General features: G+C 41.6%; 1 protein-coding gene across 1 annotated transcript in view; it reads left to right on the forward strand.

Annotated features, from left to right (window-relative positions):
• The first annotated feature begins 10 nt into the window (after positions 1 to 10).
• The window catches only part of ARHGEF26 (Rho guanine nucleotide exchange factor 26), a 48,485-nt gene continuing 32,100 nt past the window's right edge, over positions 11 to 16,395 (forward strand). The window contains exons 1-5 of the mRNA XM_026854570.1: positions 11 to 790; positions 2,313 to 2,352; positions 4,338 to 4,483; positions 10,280 to 10,336; positions 13,421 to 13,581. Coding sequence (XP_026710371.1) covers positions 17 to 790; positions 2,313 to 2,352; positions 4,338 to 4,483; positions 10,280 to 10,336; positions 13,421 to 13,581 — 1,178 coding nt within the window. The 5' untranslated portion in view covers positions 11 to 16. The remainder of the gene's footprint in view (positions 791 to 2,312; positions 2,353 to 4,337; positions 4,484 to 10,279; positions 10,337 to 13,420; positions 13,582 to 16,395) is intronic.

A 16,395-nucleotide genomic window follows, 5' to 3' on the forward strand; every position in this document is an offset into this window, starting at 1 on the left:
CTGCTTCAGCTCCGGCATGGGCTCGGTGGCCAACGGGGCGGTGAGGCCTCCCGCCCGCAGAGCCGTCTCCCCTGAGCGGCCCTCCCGGGCGCTCGCGCTGGTGGCCAGCAGCCCCGTGGCTTTCACAGCCAACGGCACCCTCGCCTCCCCAGGAGGGCAGCTGGGTCATCCCGGGAGGATCGCCAGTCCCGCGGCGCTCGCCCCGCAGCAAGAACAGATTGTTTTCGCGGCCAGCCCTCAGCCCTCGCCGTCCTCCGGTAGCAGCAACGTGGCAGCGCTGCCCTCGCAAAGCAGCCGCCTCTCCAGAACAGCAGCAGAAGTGCCACCGGCGTCCCCCGGGGTCGCGCGGGCGATGCCCCCGGAGCAAGATGTACCTCCCCAGAAGCCGGCGTCCCCCCCGGACCAGCCCGTGGTCCTCAGCACCAACAGCCCCGCCGCTCTCAAAGTGGGCACGCAGCAGATCATCCCCAAGAGCCTGGCGTCCGAAATAAAGGTGACGGGCAAAGGCCAGGGCGCGGAGACGAGCAAGAGGGTGCTGAAGGTCCGCAGCATGGTGGAGAGCCTCAGCGTGCCTCTGGTAGCCGATGCCGAGGAGGAGGCCGAGGGCGACCTGGACAGCCCGGGGACCCTGCGGCGTGGCCTGAGGTCGACGTCCTACCGCAGAGCCGTGGTGAGCGGCGTGGACTTTGACAGCTCTTCTAATTTTAAGAAGAAGAACAGAATGTCCCAGCCCGTACTTAAAGCAGTTGTTGAAGATAAAGAAAAATTTTCAAGCCTGGGGAGGATAAAGGTAAGTTGTGCTGCTCGGTGACATGCTGGTTTGAATGGCGTAGGCTACGCAGGAGCATGGTTTGCAATCTCTGTGTTTTCTGTAAACGCTGCGTTTTTTCAGTTTGCCTTTTGGTGCCACAAAACTTTTCGTAGTTCGTGATGAGCCTCACAGATTACTTCCAAGCAATGTTTCCAAAGGAGGCTTCAGGGACCCGATTCTGTTGAAATCTGGGCAGCTCAGAAATGTGTTGATGGCAGCCTTGTACTTGCATTTCCTGCTGGATTCCCCAGGCTTACTTTCACAATAAAACTGACGTTTTAAAACCTGTTTCCTAGAAGGTAGTAAACAGGAAAAAAAGAGACATTGACTTAATAAAGTCTGCCTGCTAGAGTAGACAGACTGACACAAAAATGAACTTCCCCCCCTTAGTCCTCTATCCAAGACGTTACTTTTAAAGTATTTTTAAATATCGAAGTGTGATTTTTGAATTGTTAGAGACCACTTCAGGTATCTTCTTGTAGCTTAGTTTTAATGCCTGCGAGTAAAAGCAGAATGCTTGTTTTTAATTCTTGGTTGTAATCCCTTAGGAATACTAGATCTATATTGAATGTTAATGTGTGAAAATTAAGTTATAAAGACTTACTGAAAACAATATTTTATTTGAACATACCATATTGTAATCTTGTATTCCCTTCTTTTAAAATGCAATTTGTTACTTTTTAAAAAATACACTAGGTATGGTTTCTGCGGGGTGTTTGGAACTGTGTAATAAAGTACTTAAGGCTCAGAGCTAATGCCGTAGCTATTAAAATAATTACCAGCTTTATGGCAATTTTTAGCCAAATTAAAAACTATGGTTATGGAAGCTTTTGTGAAAATGCTACAAGTAGTGAAATAGTAATGGATCAAACTGTGAACTGCTGAGTAGGGAGGTGGCTTGTTTTTTTTTGGTAGTAGATTTTAACAGTAAGTTATGTTTAAAATAGGAGGACACGACATTGTCCTGTCTTTACACACAGAACTCTTGTTGCTAGTAGCATTTTTCTAAAAAGACTGCTTAGACCCCGTGACTTGTTGCACCAAAACAGCTGTTTTATTTCAAAGGTTTGTTTTGGTCTCAAAACATTAGTTTACAGAATACTTACTGTGGTGGTTCTTCGCAGAGTGTGTGGGAAGAGACCAGCCGCTCAGTCCTGTGCCTTAGGTCCTCCCAGGAAAGCCCAGTGACAGCACGCGAGTTACAAGTTCACTGAACTCTTGTAAAGCTCCTGTACTGTGCTTTTGAAATGTAGGAAGAAATGAAGCATTTGGGACAGACACATATAAACAGCCCACGAGAGAAGGAAAACTAGAGTAGCTTTTCACTTTCTGTGATGAAACAATTGTTTTCATGAATACTTGTCTGACATCAGAAGTTTATAGATGAAGGCCTGTTAATTTGGTGCCTAAGTATCAAATAGAACAGAAGTTCTTGTTACTGTTGGTTATTTCTCATTCTCCTTTTAATGTGTATATATCTCTTTCCTATTGAAATTATCAGAAGAAAATGCTGAAAGGACAAGGGACGTTTGATGGGGAAGGTAAGCCCTTTTCTGCACAGACTTGATAATATGCTCAGTCACAAGAGAAATGAACTTCAGGATCACTTTGCACACTTTTGCACGCAGTCTAAGTACCTTGTGTTTCAGTAAATGGACTAAAATATGGAACCATAATTTTGGCACTAGACATACTTGAGGAAATATTTTAACGAATATAGAATGGCAGACTAAAAATATGGGGTTTGTTTTGTTTTTTGAAAGGCTTGTTTTCAGCTTGAACTCCTGTCCCTCCTGAAAGCTGAACTGGCCCCTGTGTCTCTCAGCCCTAGCAGTTCTGCAGAATTACCTAGAGGAGGCTTGTTCCTCCAGCTGGGGCTGCCTTCCTGCCCACTCCCCTCACTCTCCCCAGGTGCAGGACATAACTTTTGATTATCACTTTAGGGCTTTGGGTCATCACGTGCAGCAGACACCTGAATTGTTATTCTCTGAGTTCATGGTTTGCACAGCTGTTTCTCTTTTCCTCATAAGGCAAGGGTGCTGGGGTGAATCTTTTGACTTTAATCCTTCTCTTGCTACCTAGGCCTCAAGTTTAAGTGTCAGAAAAACCTGTCTGTGTATCTGCTTTTTAATGTTACTGATTAATTATGGGCTTTGCCAGGTTTGCTGCTTTTCCCAATGTTTCAACAACAATAAAAAAATCACTCTGGCTGTGAGTCCATGGAAGCTTCATTATAGTAACTGCTACTCTCTTGGCTTTTCTCTGCTTAATGCCTCCTTAAGGTCGTCTCGGCTGCTGTGTTACCTTCCTCTCCCCCTTATTTTTCTTTTCCAAATGTCCCACTTTGTTCTGTTTGCATCACCCCTATTTTACTTTTATTTTCATCTTTTCTAACACGATCTCTTGATGATGTTTTCCAGATTATTTTGCAGTGGCTCCCTTGTATCTTGGATTGATCCCAGTTAATAACTTTCTCTGTAATGCCTCTCAATTCAGTTGCTGGACACAATTTCCTGTCTTAAAAGTGTATAAACTATATAGACACATTCCAGAGAGCAAATAGAGGCCAGACCGTGTGTAATGCTCAGCCAGGGCTGTACGGTCCCAGCAGGTGGAACAGATCCACCCAGCCCCGTGAGGGACCTCAGCAGTTGCAGCTGTGTGTGGGGCAACCAGACCTTTCACTTCTTTCCCCTTTCTCTTGTAGGGGAAGATTGGATCTTGTCCAAAGCCTGGCCCATCTCTAAAGTACCGTTTAGAACTTGCTTTCTTGACAGCTTAATCCGTCTGTAGGTTATTCTGGTCTTGAATTTCTCTGTCCTTTTCTGTCGGCTTTTGAAAAGGGTGTGTGGTCGAGGAGGTTGGGAGGTGGAAATGCTACGCTCCACACCGGTGTTTCTTTGCTGTTGATATTCCCGAATGAATACTGGCAGCACTGAAATACAGAACGAGGGTATTTTTGTCTTAAGGTTCATAGGCCTCACGCTTATTCAGTCAAGCTTTGAAGATTCTATTTGGAATGGTTCTGACCTCAAATTTCTGAAATTTGGATTATTTCCTTCTCTTAGTGCAGTGCAAAGACAGTATTTAAAGCTGACAGAATAGAAGTTGGCATGGGTAGGGGATTTGCAGTGGTCTTGCAGATTAAAGTAGCTAGACCTCCAGATTAGAGGCGCTGCTCTACCGACACGCTTGTTCCGTTCTTAAATTGCTGGCTAAATATGAAACATTGTACAGCAAACCAAGGAAGAAAAAATTGTTTTCTGTTTTTTTTTTTCTCTTGACAAAGGACACATCTGTTCTTTAATTCAGTCAGCATGGATCTTTTTGGTAGTGGTACAGTGATCCATTGTTACTGTACTGCACCATTGTCCATCCTAAATAAGATACGATCTTTGTCTCAGAGTTTGCGAACGGCACATTGGCATTTCGGTTTCTTTCATTGTTTAAATGTTACTTACAATTGTTATGAAAGCAACTAAGCTAACTTTCTAGCAATTAATGACATCCTGTTGTTGTTTTATAGAAAACGCTGTATTATATCAGAACTATAAAGAAAAAGCTCTGGACATAGATTCTGATGAAGAGTCTGAGCCCCGAGAGCAGAAATTGGATGAAAAGGTTGTTTTTCACTATAAGCCCCTGAGATCAACGTGGAGTCAGCTGTCCATTGTGAGTATTTGATCATTGTAGAGCCAGACAGAGTATCTAAGCATGTATTGAAAGAAATCTTTTTACTTGCCACTGGAATTCTTGGCTGAGGTTTGTTCTCTTCTTTTCCCTTCCAAAATAGAAGGTGTCTCCAAATATTTTTTTTTTAATCAACAAGTTTGCAGTTATTTAGCTCTTAGTAATCCAAGTTCGGAGCTTTCAGTTTAGCTTTTGTTTAGGCTTCATGTAGGGTAACTCCAACAGCTTCAAGCATAAATCGTGTTTTCTCAGTCAGTTTTAGTAGGTATGGGCTGATGCTCTTGCTGGAATCTGTTTCCCTGGTTCCCTGACACCTCCCTTTTTCTAGTGCCAGTGTTTGTAGGCTCCTGTGGCTGCGCAACAGGCTGCTGGTTGGAGTATGTGCTTTGGAGTTACCAAGGAAGTCAGTGTAGTTTTAAGATGTAATTAAATACAACTTTGATATGCAAAGGAATTAATATTTCATAATTCTAAACTTTAAGATATATTTCTGTTATTTTTTTTCTTTTTAAACTCTGCTGAACAACAACCAAAAAAATCAAACGTGCCTGGTTTTGCATACGGAATTTCAGACCCCGAGTTTGTACCTCATGGTCACTAGAGCGAGCTGCTTCGGCCTTGCCTGCGCGAGGAGTCATGGCTACACCAGTGTGGTACTGTAGCTGGCTCTTCTGGATGGAGCACTGTCAGAAAGCCTAAAAAGACAGTTTAACTCCCAACAGCATGTAAATTCAGAGTCAAATCTGTGCTTTGTAGATCCTTCCAGTAAATTGGAGTGGTGTGGACCAAACCTTAAACAGAATTTAGTCCTGTTCTTTTTTTTCTAAACTTTGTTTTTATTTCATAATAACAACATTGAAGTGCTGATCAACTACTGGTCTTTGTTTTACATAAAAAGCAATATAATTGAGAAGGTTCTTTTTAGGGTCCTGTGTTTGGCAAACAGACAACTTTAGTGATTTGTTTAAAAAAAAAAAAAGCACATTTGTGTGAATTCACCAAAAAGGGTGAATTATACTAAAGAAAAGCTTCAGTTACAAACATATTTCAGCTGAATTGTTCTAAATTGCTGCAAGCCAACTCCAAGTTGATTTGATTGCATCTATTTAATGTAAACCATTTTAAAAAAGCTGAGTGTTCAGATGGTGGTAATCTGCTATCCTTAGCACAGTCTGGGAAGCATCTGCACTGGCTTTTTCTTAGTAACATCGTTAAACAAAGTAGAATTCAGCTGTTTTAATCAGTACTGTAATCTTGCTAGCTTCCCTGCTAATAAACTGGCAAATTAACGATACTAATTGATATTTCTTGATATAATTGATCAATTGATATAATTCATATAATGATAGCTACAGGCTCTCATTGAGAAAGGCTTTGAGACTACAGAAACTCTAAAAATTCTGTCTTTCTGTGGTTAATTTTATTCTTTGATCGTTTCTGTAGCTTCTGGAAAGTTTGGGGGATTTTTGGGTTTTGTTTGTGTAATTTGTAAAACGTTGTGGAACCTCATCTCTGTGTGTGGCATAAAAGAGTATTACATGATGTGATCGCCTGGAATATTTGTCAGTTGGGCCGCTGGCTGTGTATATCCTATGTAAATTAGTTATTAAGCCTCAGGAAGATCTTCTAAGGCTGTTCAGATTGTCTTTTTAGAAGAGCTGTCTTACAGATGTTGATGACCTTTTGCAGTTTAACATATTGAAACATGAATCCCTCTGATTCAGTAATTATAAAGAAGGCAAGACAATGTGGTTTTGAAAAGATTTGCTTTAAATCTTCTTTTCAACAAATCAAGTGCTTTAAATGTACTTAATTTGCTTAATGTTACAAAAAAGTTTGTTTACAATGAAGTCAAATCAGGTTTTTTTCTGCCTTCTAGGCAAACTAGCAGTTAAATGCTCACCAGCTGAGGTATTTTGGAAGGAATGCTATTCAGTAATAATAATAATTTCAAAAATACTGATTTATTGTAAGGCCAAAATAGCATGAAGATCATCTCAGAGAACCATTCCTGTGCCGTGCTACAGTTACATAAACCAACTTGTTCTTTACGATTTCTAACACAGCAAACTTGTTCAGTGTCTTTACTTGATTTACGAGTTTGGAAGTGAGTGTGTGAGAGAAGGTAGAGCGCTGTGACAACAAAATACGGGACTCAATCTCATAGTGTCTGTGTTTATAACTCTCTGGAAAAATTACACGCTGTCAGTGTGTATTAAAAAGTGAATGTGGAATTGTAACAGGAAGTCGGCTGGAAAATGTCAAAGCGTTGGGTTTCAGCAGACATAAGGGAAGAAGGAGACTAATATGTTTATGGTATTTGTTAGCAATGACTGTGCGAGGAGATCGCGGGGAAGGCAGCAGGACCGTCCCCTCTCTCTGCAGGGTGTTCCTTTGGCCGTACGGGCTTGACCACTGATGTGGTTCGGATCAGGCCTCCGGTTTGGGGAGGGCAGCGCAACCTTCGTGCGTGGAGTTGTCAAGTCCTTTATGATAATAGTTTAAAAAAAAAAAAAGAAAGAAGAGTGTTTCTGTCTTTCTGCAGTGTACGCACACATGTGAAACTAAGAGCTTTTCAGAGAACATTTAAAGCCTCTGAAATAGGGTCCTGTTTAAATGCAGTTCCTTTGACATTCCTCTCAGGTTTCTGCTAGAGATTAGACAGCCAGCAGTAGCTAATCAGGTGACTAGGTAAAGAGCTCCCTTATCTACTATCTCTGTTCCTTCCAACCTTCATCAGTTAATTTAAAAGTTCTAATTTAAGGAGAAAAGCCATTATTTCCAGAATGTATTCCAAAAGTATCTTTTGATATTTTTGAAGGATTTCCAGGAGATCATAGGCAGTGTTACTTACTACCTTGTGTGCTCCTAGTAAATGTATTTACTTCCCAACAAATGCAGCATTCAGTTGGTGTGGATAATGGTAATGTGTGTTATTCTGCATGCAAAGAATCGCAGCTTCGGTTGGGTTGGAAGGGACCTCTTAAGATCATCTTGTCCAACCTCTGCTGCACCAGGAGGGTCAGTTAGAGCTGTGCAGGACTGTGTCCAGTCAGGCTTTTAACATCTCCACGGGTGGAGACCTCACCCCTCCCTGGGCAAACCTGTTGCAGAGTTTGGCCACTGCATCTGACTGGTGGAATTTGAATTTACGGTCAGGTTGGACAGGGCTTTGGGCTAGTGGAAGGTGTACCAGCTCGTGGCAGGGGGGTGGCAGTGGATGAGCTTTAAGGTCCCTTCCAACCTACCCCAGTCTGTGATTCTGCTGAATGTCTGTTTTTCCTTGCTGTCCAGGCTGGACAATATGGTGCATGGTCACTTTTCATTACTACTGTCAATGCTGCTGTGGTTCTTATAAATATTCTTGAGATGTAGTGCTGGAAACATACGTCCTGTAGCACGAGTAATGCTCATAATTATTGAAGTATTTAACATCAAATGGGTGTTTTCGCATCCAGTCCTCCATTTCATGCCCAGTAGGTTCAGTGTATTTATGTAGTTCTGCATCGGGATTTTGGATGTTCTCTCAACTGTTGTCTCTAACCCAAAAGTCTTCTCAAGCTTTGGTCATCTTGTGTTTCATTTTTCTGATCATCTTGGGATAAATGTGGTTGTGATTTTTCTCGTTTGTTTAAAATGTTGCTCATAAGTTACTTTCCCAAGCCACTTAACGCTGTTGCCTTCCCATGGCTGCCTCTTCTCTGAGGTATTAAACAAAACTTACCAGGTTTTACTGTCAAAGATCTTCAAGGCTCTGCATTATGTTCAGTTTGGTTTGTGGTGCAGACACTTACTATATTAAATATTTCTGGTGAGTTTCCCTGTTGTAGCACCTCCGGATTTTGGAGGAACTACTTGTACATAACCACAGAGTTAACCTGTTGTTCTTTCATCCTTCCCTCCACGTCTCCGTGGTTGAATCGGTCATAACTGAGCAGTCCAGTGGGACAATAAGATGATGTTAGCTGTAGTGTTGGGCCTTTTCCAGTCTTTCTGTCTATGTTCTTAGCTTACGCTAAGTGTTTGTTTGCATAGTATCACAAATATGATTTTCAGGCTGTTTCAGCTGAAACATTTGAGCACCTCAGAAATAGGAATTGAATTTTCTTTCACAGAGTATGCCAAAAATAGTGTCCATTTTTGGACCTCTTACTCTTGGAATTGTTGCCGTTAATTAAGCAGGTTGAGCCATTTGCTTATGTGATGGATTTATATATGTACTTCGTATGTACACACCCGTCTGACAAAACAAAGGTCACGGAACACAGCTACAGTTTTCTGAATGTGAATAGAGCAGTTGCCGCATTGACCTCACTGGAAATCTGCAGTTGCTGCATTAACAGGAAGCATTGAAATCTCTTGGATATGTTCATAGGTATTTCCTGTGTCGGCATATTTTTAGAAAAGTCTTCACTGGACCTAGCAAAAAGTGCCAAAAGCTTTCAGGTTGTTGATCGGAAGGTACTGTAATAGAAAGGTGTCTAATTAGCTCTCGCTCAGTGTGCAGAAGTGTGTGCTTGTGGGACCCAGGAATCTGCAATTTGAGTTCAAAAGAACAATTGCTCAAACACTCGAATATTTGTTATTTTTATAATTACCTACATGGGTGTATATACTTCAACATGCACACAAAACAAAGTGTGGCACTTCTTAATGTTGTGTCATCTTTACTCTTGAACCTGCTGCCCAGGTTTGTGGTGCCTGGTGTGTAGGAATAAAATAAGGAATCATACATCCTTAAAAATTCCAGGCAACAAGGGGAGTAGACAGGAAAGCTGTTGATGACAGGAGCTTTTGGAGAAGACTGAAAGGGAGAGTGGAGGTGCATCTGTTATGCCTCATGTCCTGTGACATTTACTGCTGCATGAAGACAGCAGCATCTTTCACATGTGCAGTGCTGTACACAGACACCCTCCTCATCTAAGGTCCCGTGCGTAACGCTCTCTAGGAAATGCATAATGTCAGCCCCTCCTTGGTGCTTTACTTTTTGACTCTGTTTTGTTTTTTTTATGTTCTCTTGCACATGTCATAATGTGTGTGGTTTGCATCAGGAAAGAATAAACCTCAGGGGGCTCTGGTGTGGAGTTTGATGGCTGAGCATGTGGCTTGAGGCTGTGGAAGATGTGGCTGTGGCTGGAGTTTGTGGTGGTTGTGTATGGAGAAGGTTGCCCCAGCTCCTGGCAGATGGGGCTGTAGGGTGCGGTGGGGAGACACGTCATGGTAGGGTTGAGGGTAGAAATACTGGCTGTTTACTCAGGGCTTTGCATGTCTGGTTAGGATACAGCTGGGACTCCTCCTGAACGGTTTTTTGGCCAACAAACTACCTGTCTAGTAGTTTGTCTATGATTTTAGGTGGGCTTAACAAATGAAAGCACTAAGATTTTTTTCAGGTCTACTCAGAAAACAAACCTCACGATGTACATGTGTCAGCCAAGAAATGTAACTTAAAAGGAGAAAGCAGTTTCCCTGCTTCTGTGTGTGTAAAATCTAGAGAGGTTGTGCAGGGTGACTGTGATTCAGCTGTGCATGCCTTTGCAGCAGTAGTTCTGTGTTTGTGTCTTGGGATAGTTTTTAATGAAATTGTTCTTTTGATAAGTCAAATGACAGATGTTACTGACTTTTTTTTTTTAATTTCTGGTGGTTCATTGTTGTCTTTGTAAGTGGACAGATGCTTTGGCTGAATTCTTAGTGCAATGTTTTGGTAGTCCAGTATTTTAAAAAAAAAAAAAAGTCACAATTTTCAACAAAAGATCTTAAAAAATTCAATTTATTTTTTAGGTAAAGAAGAATGGATTATCAGAAGCAATCAGCCAGGAAGAAAGAAAAAGGCAGGAGGTACTCTTGAAAGTAACACATTCTTTCCCGTTGCCTGTTCAGGGATGCGCTGTGTGCCTGATCTAATACTCTCTCTTTGTTGATAAGGGGAAAAGTTCATCACAGTCTTTCCTGTCCTAGAGTGAAGTGTCCTCTCTTCCCAGGGAGACTAAATAAACAAAACCTGGCTATGGCTGGCGTGTGTATGTCCCTGCCCCGGGTCCCTGCCCGTGTCCCGTGGGCCGTGCTGGAGCAGTGGTCCCTGGCTACGCTCGCTCCAGCAGCTGCAGCCTGGCCCGTGCGCTGCTGCCGGCTGTCCCCGGAAGGGTGTAAAGTTAACCTTGTGTTCACAGAGGGAAGGAGGTGGCATAGACGTTTTTAAAGGTAGTGAGGCACAAAACCCAGCTTTTTACAATGCCCCTTAGTTGTAACTAATCCTGTGAGCAACTGTGAACTATTGTGAATGTGTGAGCACTGCGTAACCTTTCTCCTTTCATGCAGTGGAGTAGGTGCATCCATGCTGTCAGCAGTACAGACAGCACCAGCAATTACTGATACAGTTCTTTCTCTCTCTTTTTCCCCTTTGCTCCTTCTGTCCTCTTTATCTCCTTTGCTCTTGCTCTTTCCTCCTCTTGTCCACTTTATCTGCTTTACCCTCATTCCTTACTTACAGGGGCTATACCAAAATGAATGAGAGGTGTTGAAAGGAATAGCCTGACCTAGCCAACTGTATACCTGCAGTTCTTGAGGTATGTCCTTCAGTAGGAAAAAAACCCAAGTTTTTAACTAGAAATGCTATAGCATTACCTGCCATGGTAACTTGTTCAGTACCTTGGTTTCACGTCAGGACATACCTCGGTGACTGGAGCTGAGTGAGACCCAGCTGGGGTTTTCTGTGAAGTTCACAGATGCATGCAGCAAGCCTCAAATACTAATTTAGCTGCATGACCTACAGCTGGTCTGCTCATACAGGCAATACAGAAACATCTTGTATTGCATACATGAGATATAGACAATAGTTTGGGTTATTTTTGTGATGCTACGTTTCTTTGGCTATCTTCTGTTGGTTTTTGGGGAAGAGGCTGTGCAGCAGTGCAGGCCATGCCTTCTGCTCTTCTGTCGCCTTCTGCTCTTCTGTCTCCTCCTGCTGGGAAAATCAGAGGCACGAGGCGGTTTTTTCTGTCATCCTTTAGTCTGTGTTTCCTGAACTCATATTTACATCCCTTCAAAGAGAATGAGTTTTTTAGATGCCTTTTAAATGTAAGGTCTTTAATGCTACCAGAAATATTTTCAAGCCTGAGGTGTTTTTTATTTGAATATATCAGAGGCCCATTCTTTCAGAGGGAGCCTAAATAAATAATAATAGGATGTAGCTATACTAGCAAGTCATGCTTTTGCTGTATTTCTTTTAAATTGCCTTTTATTGATTATTTTTATTATTCTTTAAATTGCTTTTTAGAGCCTCTTGGATTACTTTTGCCATCAATATATTGTCACTGCAGAAAAATATATTTTCTTACTTTCTACCTCGAATAAATGTCAATGTCATTCATTCATGCACATCCCATCTTCCAGAACACATTAGTGAGATGGGTCTCTGCATCTTTTGTCAAAGTAGATGTGTCATATAGACAGACTGATTTGAACTACAATAATTTTTGATAGATCTTTTCTTGCAAGCTGGAAACTCTGGCTGTGTATGTGTGTACAAGCTGCAGTATGCATCTGGCCTCTGAGGAGTGTTCAGTGTCCATCGGGGTTCGAACATCTGCTTAGCTCGATACCGTGCAGACGAACGGCTCCAGCTGTCCTTCCGAAATGCTGTTAGCAAGTACCTGGGAAATGCCACCCCAGGCTCTGAATGTGGTGTAGGTACTGTATGTCAAAGTCAGGATTGTTTTTTAACCCTTTCTTTTTATTCTTCAGAATGTGTTTGGGTCATGGTGAGACGATCTTTTCTCCCTTCCTCGCAAGTTAGAAGCAGAGTATCTTTCTTTGTCCCATTTATTTCTGACTGTGCTAATGACCTTCTGTTACCAAACTGAAAGAAGTCCATGAGGGTCCTCAGTAAAAGCACAAACAAAACCCCTCCAAAACAATAATAATAAGAGAGCTTATGTATTTTCCTGTGTTGACGAATGTCAATTAGCCGTGGAGCCATACAGCAATCGTTAGGTACATCCTTCCTTTGTGAGCACAGCTGGGAGGGGTACAGTGAGACTGAACAGTGGAAATGTGACTGCTGGGCAAAGGCCAAAATGCCCTTTTTAGGCACCTTTCTGCACTGTGTTAGCCAGGCAGTCGGTAGATTTGCTGTCAGAGTTTGGCTGACGTGTGTATATGTTCTCTGGATTCCCAAGGCTGAAGAGTTGGCAGGCAATTTAACATTAAGTACCACCTTTGAGTATCTTCTTGCACAGCAGTATTGACTCCTGCAAATAAGATGTTGTATGTTGTAGCTGTTACCTCCCTGCTGCTCGCTCTCTCCCCAGGAGGTAGGTAATAAGATGGAGACCACTGATGAGTACATTAGACTTCCTTTCCTTGTATGTGTAATGGCCCCGTAGGTTTTCTGTGGGGTGCAGTTGTCTTTGCACTGCATAAACCTTTAATGCTTCAGCTAAAGCAGATATTTTTTTTGTTTTGGTTTGTTCTGAGAAATCCAAAACTTGTTATTTCATTACTAAAACCTCAGTTCTTTGAAGACGACTTTTAGAAGGGTAAGAATAATTTTGGGTAAAAATGACTTTGCAGCTTCTGTTTAAAAAAAGCAAAAGTAAATGCTGTCTGGTCAGCAGTGGCATGACTGATAGGAAGCTTCCAACTGGACCACAGGAACAGTGATCACAGTTGGTGGTTTTTATCTTCAAACTGTTTGCAGTTGCATTGAAGAGTCTGAATATAGACTTTTTGAAGTCTTTTTTCCTAGTATTAAATCACTTATTTCTAAGTAAATGATGCGACTATCATGGAAATGAATATTTATGTTACAACCTCCAGTTTACATCCAATAACTTTTCTTTGCACCCCTCCTCCATGCAAAAAAACCCAACACAAAACACCTAGTCAGCAGTAAATCTTTTCTTTCCCCCCTCCACTTTGCAGGCAATATTTGAAGTGATATCTTCTGAGCATTCTTACTTGCTGAGCTTGGAGATTCTGATCCGGATGTTTAAAAATTCCAGGGAACTGAGCCTCACAATGACCAAAACGGAGAGTCATCACCTTTTCTCCAATATCACGGATGTTTATGAAGCAAGCAAAAAGTAAGTGTAGCAATGAATTTCTACATTATTTTTTAAAAATACATTTTAAAAATTCTAAATTGAGATTCAAAATTTAGTAATTATAAATCTAAATTACTTTAAAAATAATACCTGGGGGGGGTGATTATTGGTAGTCAGAATATCTTTCAGTCAAGTAATAAAATGTAGCATGCAAAACAGTGTCTTTAGTGTTACACAAAATGAAGGAGCAGCTGCAAGGTAGCAAATTCAGCAAAAATTTAGGCCAGACAATTTAAGACTGAGAAGTCAAATAAATGTGTTGTTATGCAGAGTATTAGTTTTATAAACTGTAAAGAAATTAGAATGGAATTGGATTCTCAGTTCTTTGAGAGCACCAAAATGTATGTGCTCTGCAGTGCTAAAGAATCATTGCATATCATACAAACAGCTAAGGTTTTATTTTGCTAACCATAGATTGATTCTGTTTCTGTAACATGAGTGAGCACCTGTTTAATTGGACTTTATGTTCCTGACACACCTCACAGGCAGGCCCTGGAGCAGTAGAGCTTTGGTTTGTGCTGTCTGTGATACGTACTAGCACTTGGAGACTGGGGCTGTGCCTTACCTACACTCTTGTTCTCTGAGGCATCTTGCTCTTATTTGGAAAAGAATTAGCTTTTCTTGTGAGAATACTCTCTCTTTTTGAAGTTGAACAGTTAACTTGTCTGGCTGTACTGATTTAGGAAGGAGAGCCTACAGGTAGGCTGAACTGGAGATGTGTGGTTGTTATTAAATAGGTGTTTGAACATAAAAGTAAGTTTCTAATTGGAATCTCAAGTAGCCATTTTAGAGTGGTAACCACTCTTCCAAATCTGCATGCTCATTTGAAGGTGGAAGATACAAGTAACCATGGACATGTACAGACTCACCTTGCCACTGTGTTTGAGTTCAACACAGTTGATTTAATGGGATAAGCTTGGTATTAGTTTCTCTGAAAATAGGTAGGGAAGAACATCATGTATTTTAGTAGAAATAAGCATCCTTCAAATCTAAACAGTCCCTGAGCTAAATGTTGTTCAAGCATTCATACCTAGGCTTTACAGGCTACCAAATTAAGCTTAGTCTGCCCTTATTAAACTGTTAAATATTGAGCTGGACTTTCATACTTGTCCTTAAGAACTGACTCTTGTTTTCCTTATTTGGCTGAATCACTGTTTACTTTCTGCCGAGTACTGGCTGTGCAGCAAACGCTGTGGCTGGTATCTCTTCTGTAAAGAGCAGAGGCGTGTCGCTGTTCCTGGACAGAGCTGTGCACGCCGTAGCGCCTCGCACCAAAGGCCTCTGTTCTGGTTAAAGAGATCTGCTGCACGCTATCAGCTGCTCTTTTTTGACAAGTTTCTTCAGTACAAAATCAATAACAAGAAAAATGGACACACTACAAGTAGTGCCTGATGGAGAGGAAACGTTGGCAGATCTTACACGATACAAATGCTGAGCAGTCTGTTTTGCAATTGCTGATAATTACTGCCACCATTATTTAATTCAGGACATGTGTATGTATGTGCACTCACAGTGTACTTCAGGGTTTCAGATATGTCAAAATCTATTTCAAAAAGTTGTTTAATGAGGCTTTTGCCTTGTAATAATTTGTTCATTACCATACCTGGTTAATAGCAGTATCAGTAGGTGAATTACTGTGCTCTACATAGCTAAAAAATAAAAATGTCTGTGCTGCTTTTCTTATACCTTATTTCCAGATTGAAATAAAGCACAGTGGCTGAAGGATGTGCATGGCCTAGATAAGGTACTGATTGATCTAAGTGTAGCACTGTGCAGCTTTAAATATGTATCTTTCTACCTGTGGAACAGAAAAATATTACCCTCCTTTCAGAAAGGGGGCTAGTGGTTGGATAAGGGATCTGTCAGGGTAGGAATATTTCTGGAGTTAGCCCTTCCCACTTTTTCAGCTTTTTTGGGGTTCCCTTTTCTTTTGTCCCCTTTGTTCCCTTCTTGTAGAAATTGTGATGTTCTCAGTTCTTTACCTTTGAGGATCTTAGCAAGTTTCCTGTTCCCAGTCATAGTAATGTCCCTTCTTGGCTTCTATTTCTCTGAAGCCCCATGAAGTCTGTGCAGTTTTACATCTGTTGTGCAGATTTGACTTTGTCTTGTGAAGATTTTGTTTCACAGAACGTATGTGTGAGAGCCTGATGTATTGTGTCAAGTGCCAGCCTAATTCAGGAGCTGTATAATAGGTGTGCCTTTGGACTCCTTCAGTATTCCTTCATTTCTCCACCGCCCTGTTCCCTTTTGTTTCTCTTATAGTTGAGGTCTTTTTGCCAGCAGATATCATCTGATGCCACAGCCACCCCAGGGGTGAGAGTTGTGTGGCAGCAGTCTTGTCAGGGAGTGCAGCTTATCAAAGCCCTTATCTGCAAGGAATAGCACTTTTGAAAGGCTCTACCTGAAATGTGAATTGCAAAAGAAAAGTAAAGCATCGTGAGCCCAATTTTTGCCAAACAAATGTTGATGTCACAGAACCATCATGTGTTGGAGGGTAATTGCCATCTTTTTTTTAGATAGCTTAAGAGCAATCCAAGGTTTAATTACCCTGCAGACTTTGCCTCTCCTTTGGATTGTTCCTGTAAGACACAGCTGGCCATACTAGTATAGCTCAGCGAAGAGGTTTTTCTCCCTGTGTTTTTCCTTGTGTTGACTAAGCCTTCCAAATCATTCAATCCATTTCTGAATTTCTCAGTTAAAATATTTAGGGCAGAGATGGGGGTGGGGAGAGCAATATTTTTAGGGGAATTCTTACAACCCTTTTGATTAATGGTCTTAAAAGGAAGGGGGGGG

Source organism: Athene cunicularia, assembly GCF_003259725.1.
Source record: "Athene cunicularia isolate RWA chromosome 9 unlocalized genomic scaffold, athCun1 chr9_part1, whole genome shotgun sequence".
NCBI classification, from domain to species: domain Eukaryota; kingdom Metazoa; phylum Chordata; class Aves; order Strigiformes; family Strigidae; genus Athene; species Athene cunicularia.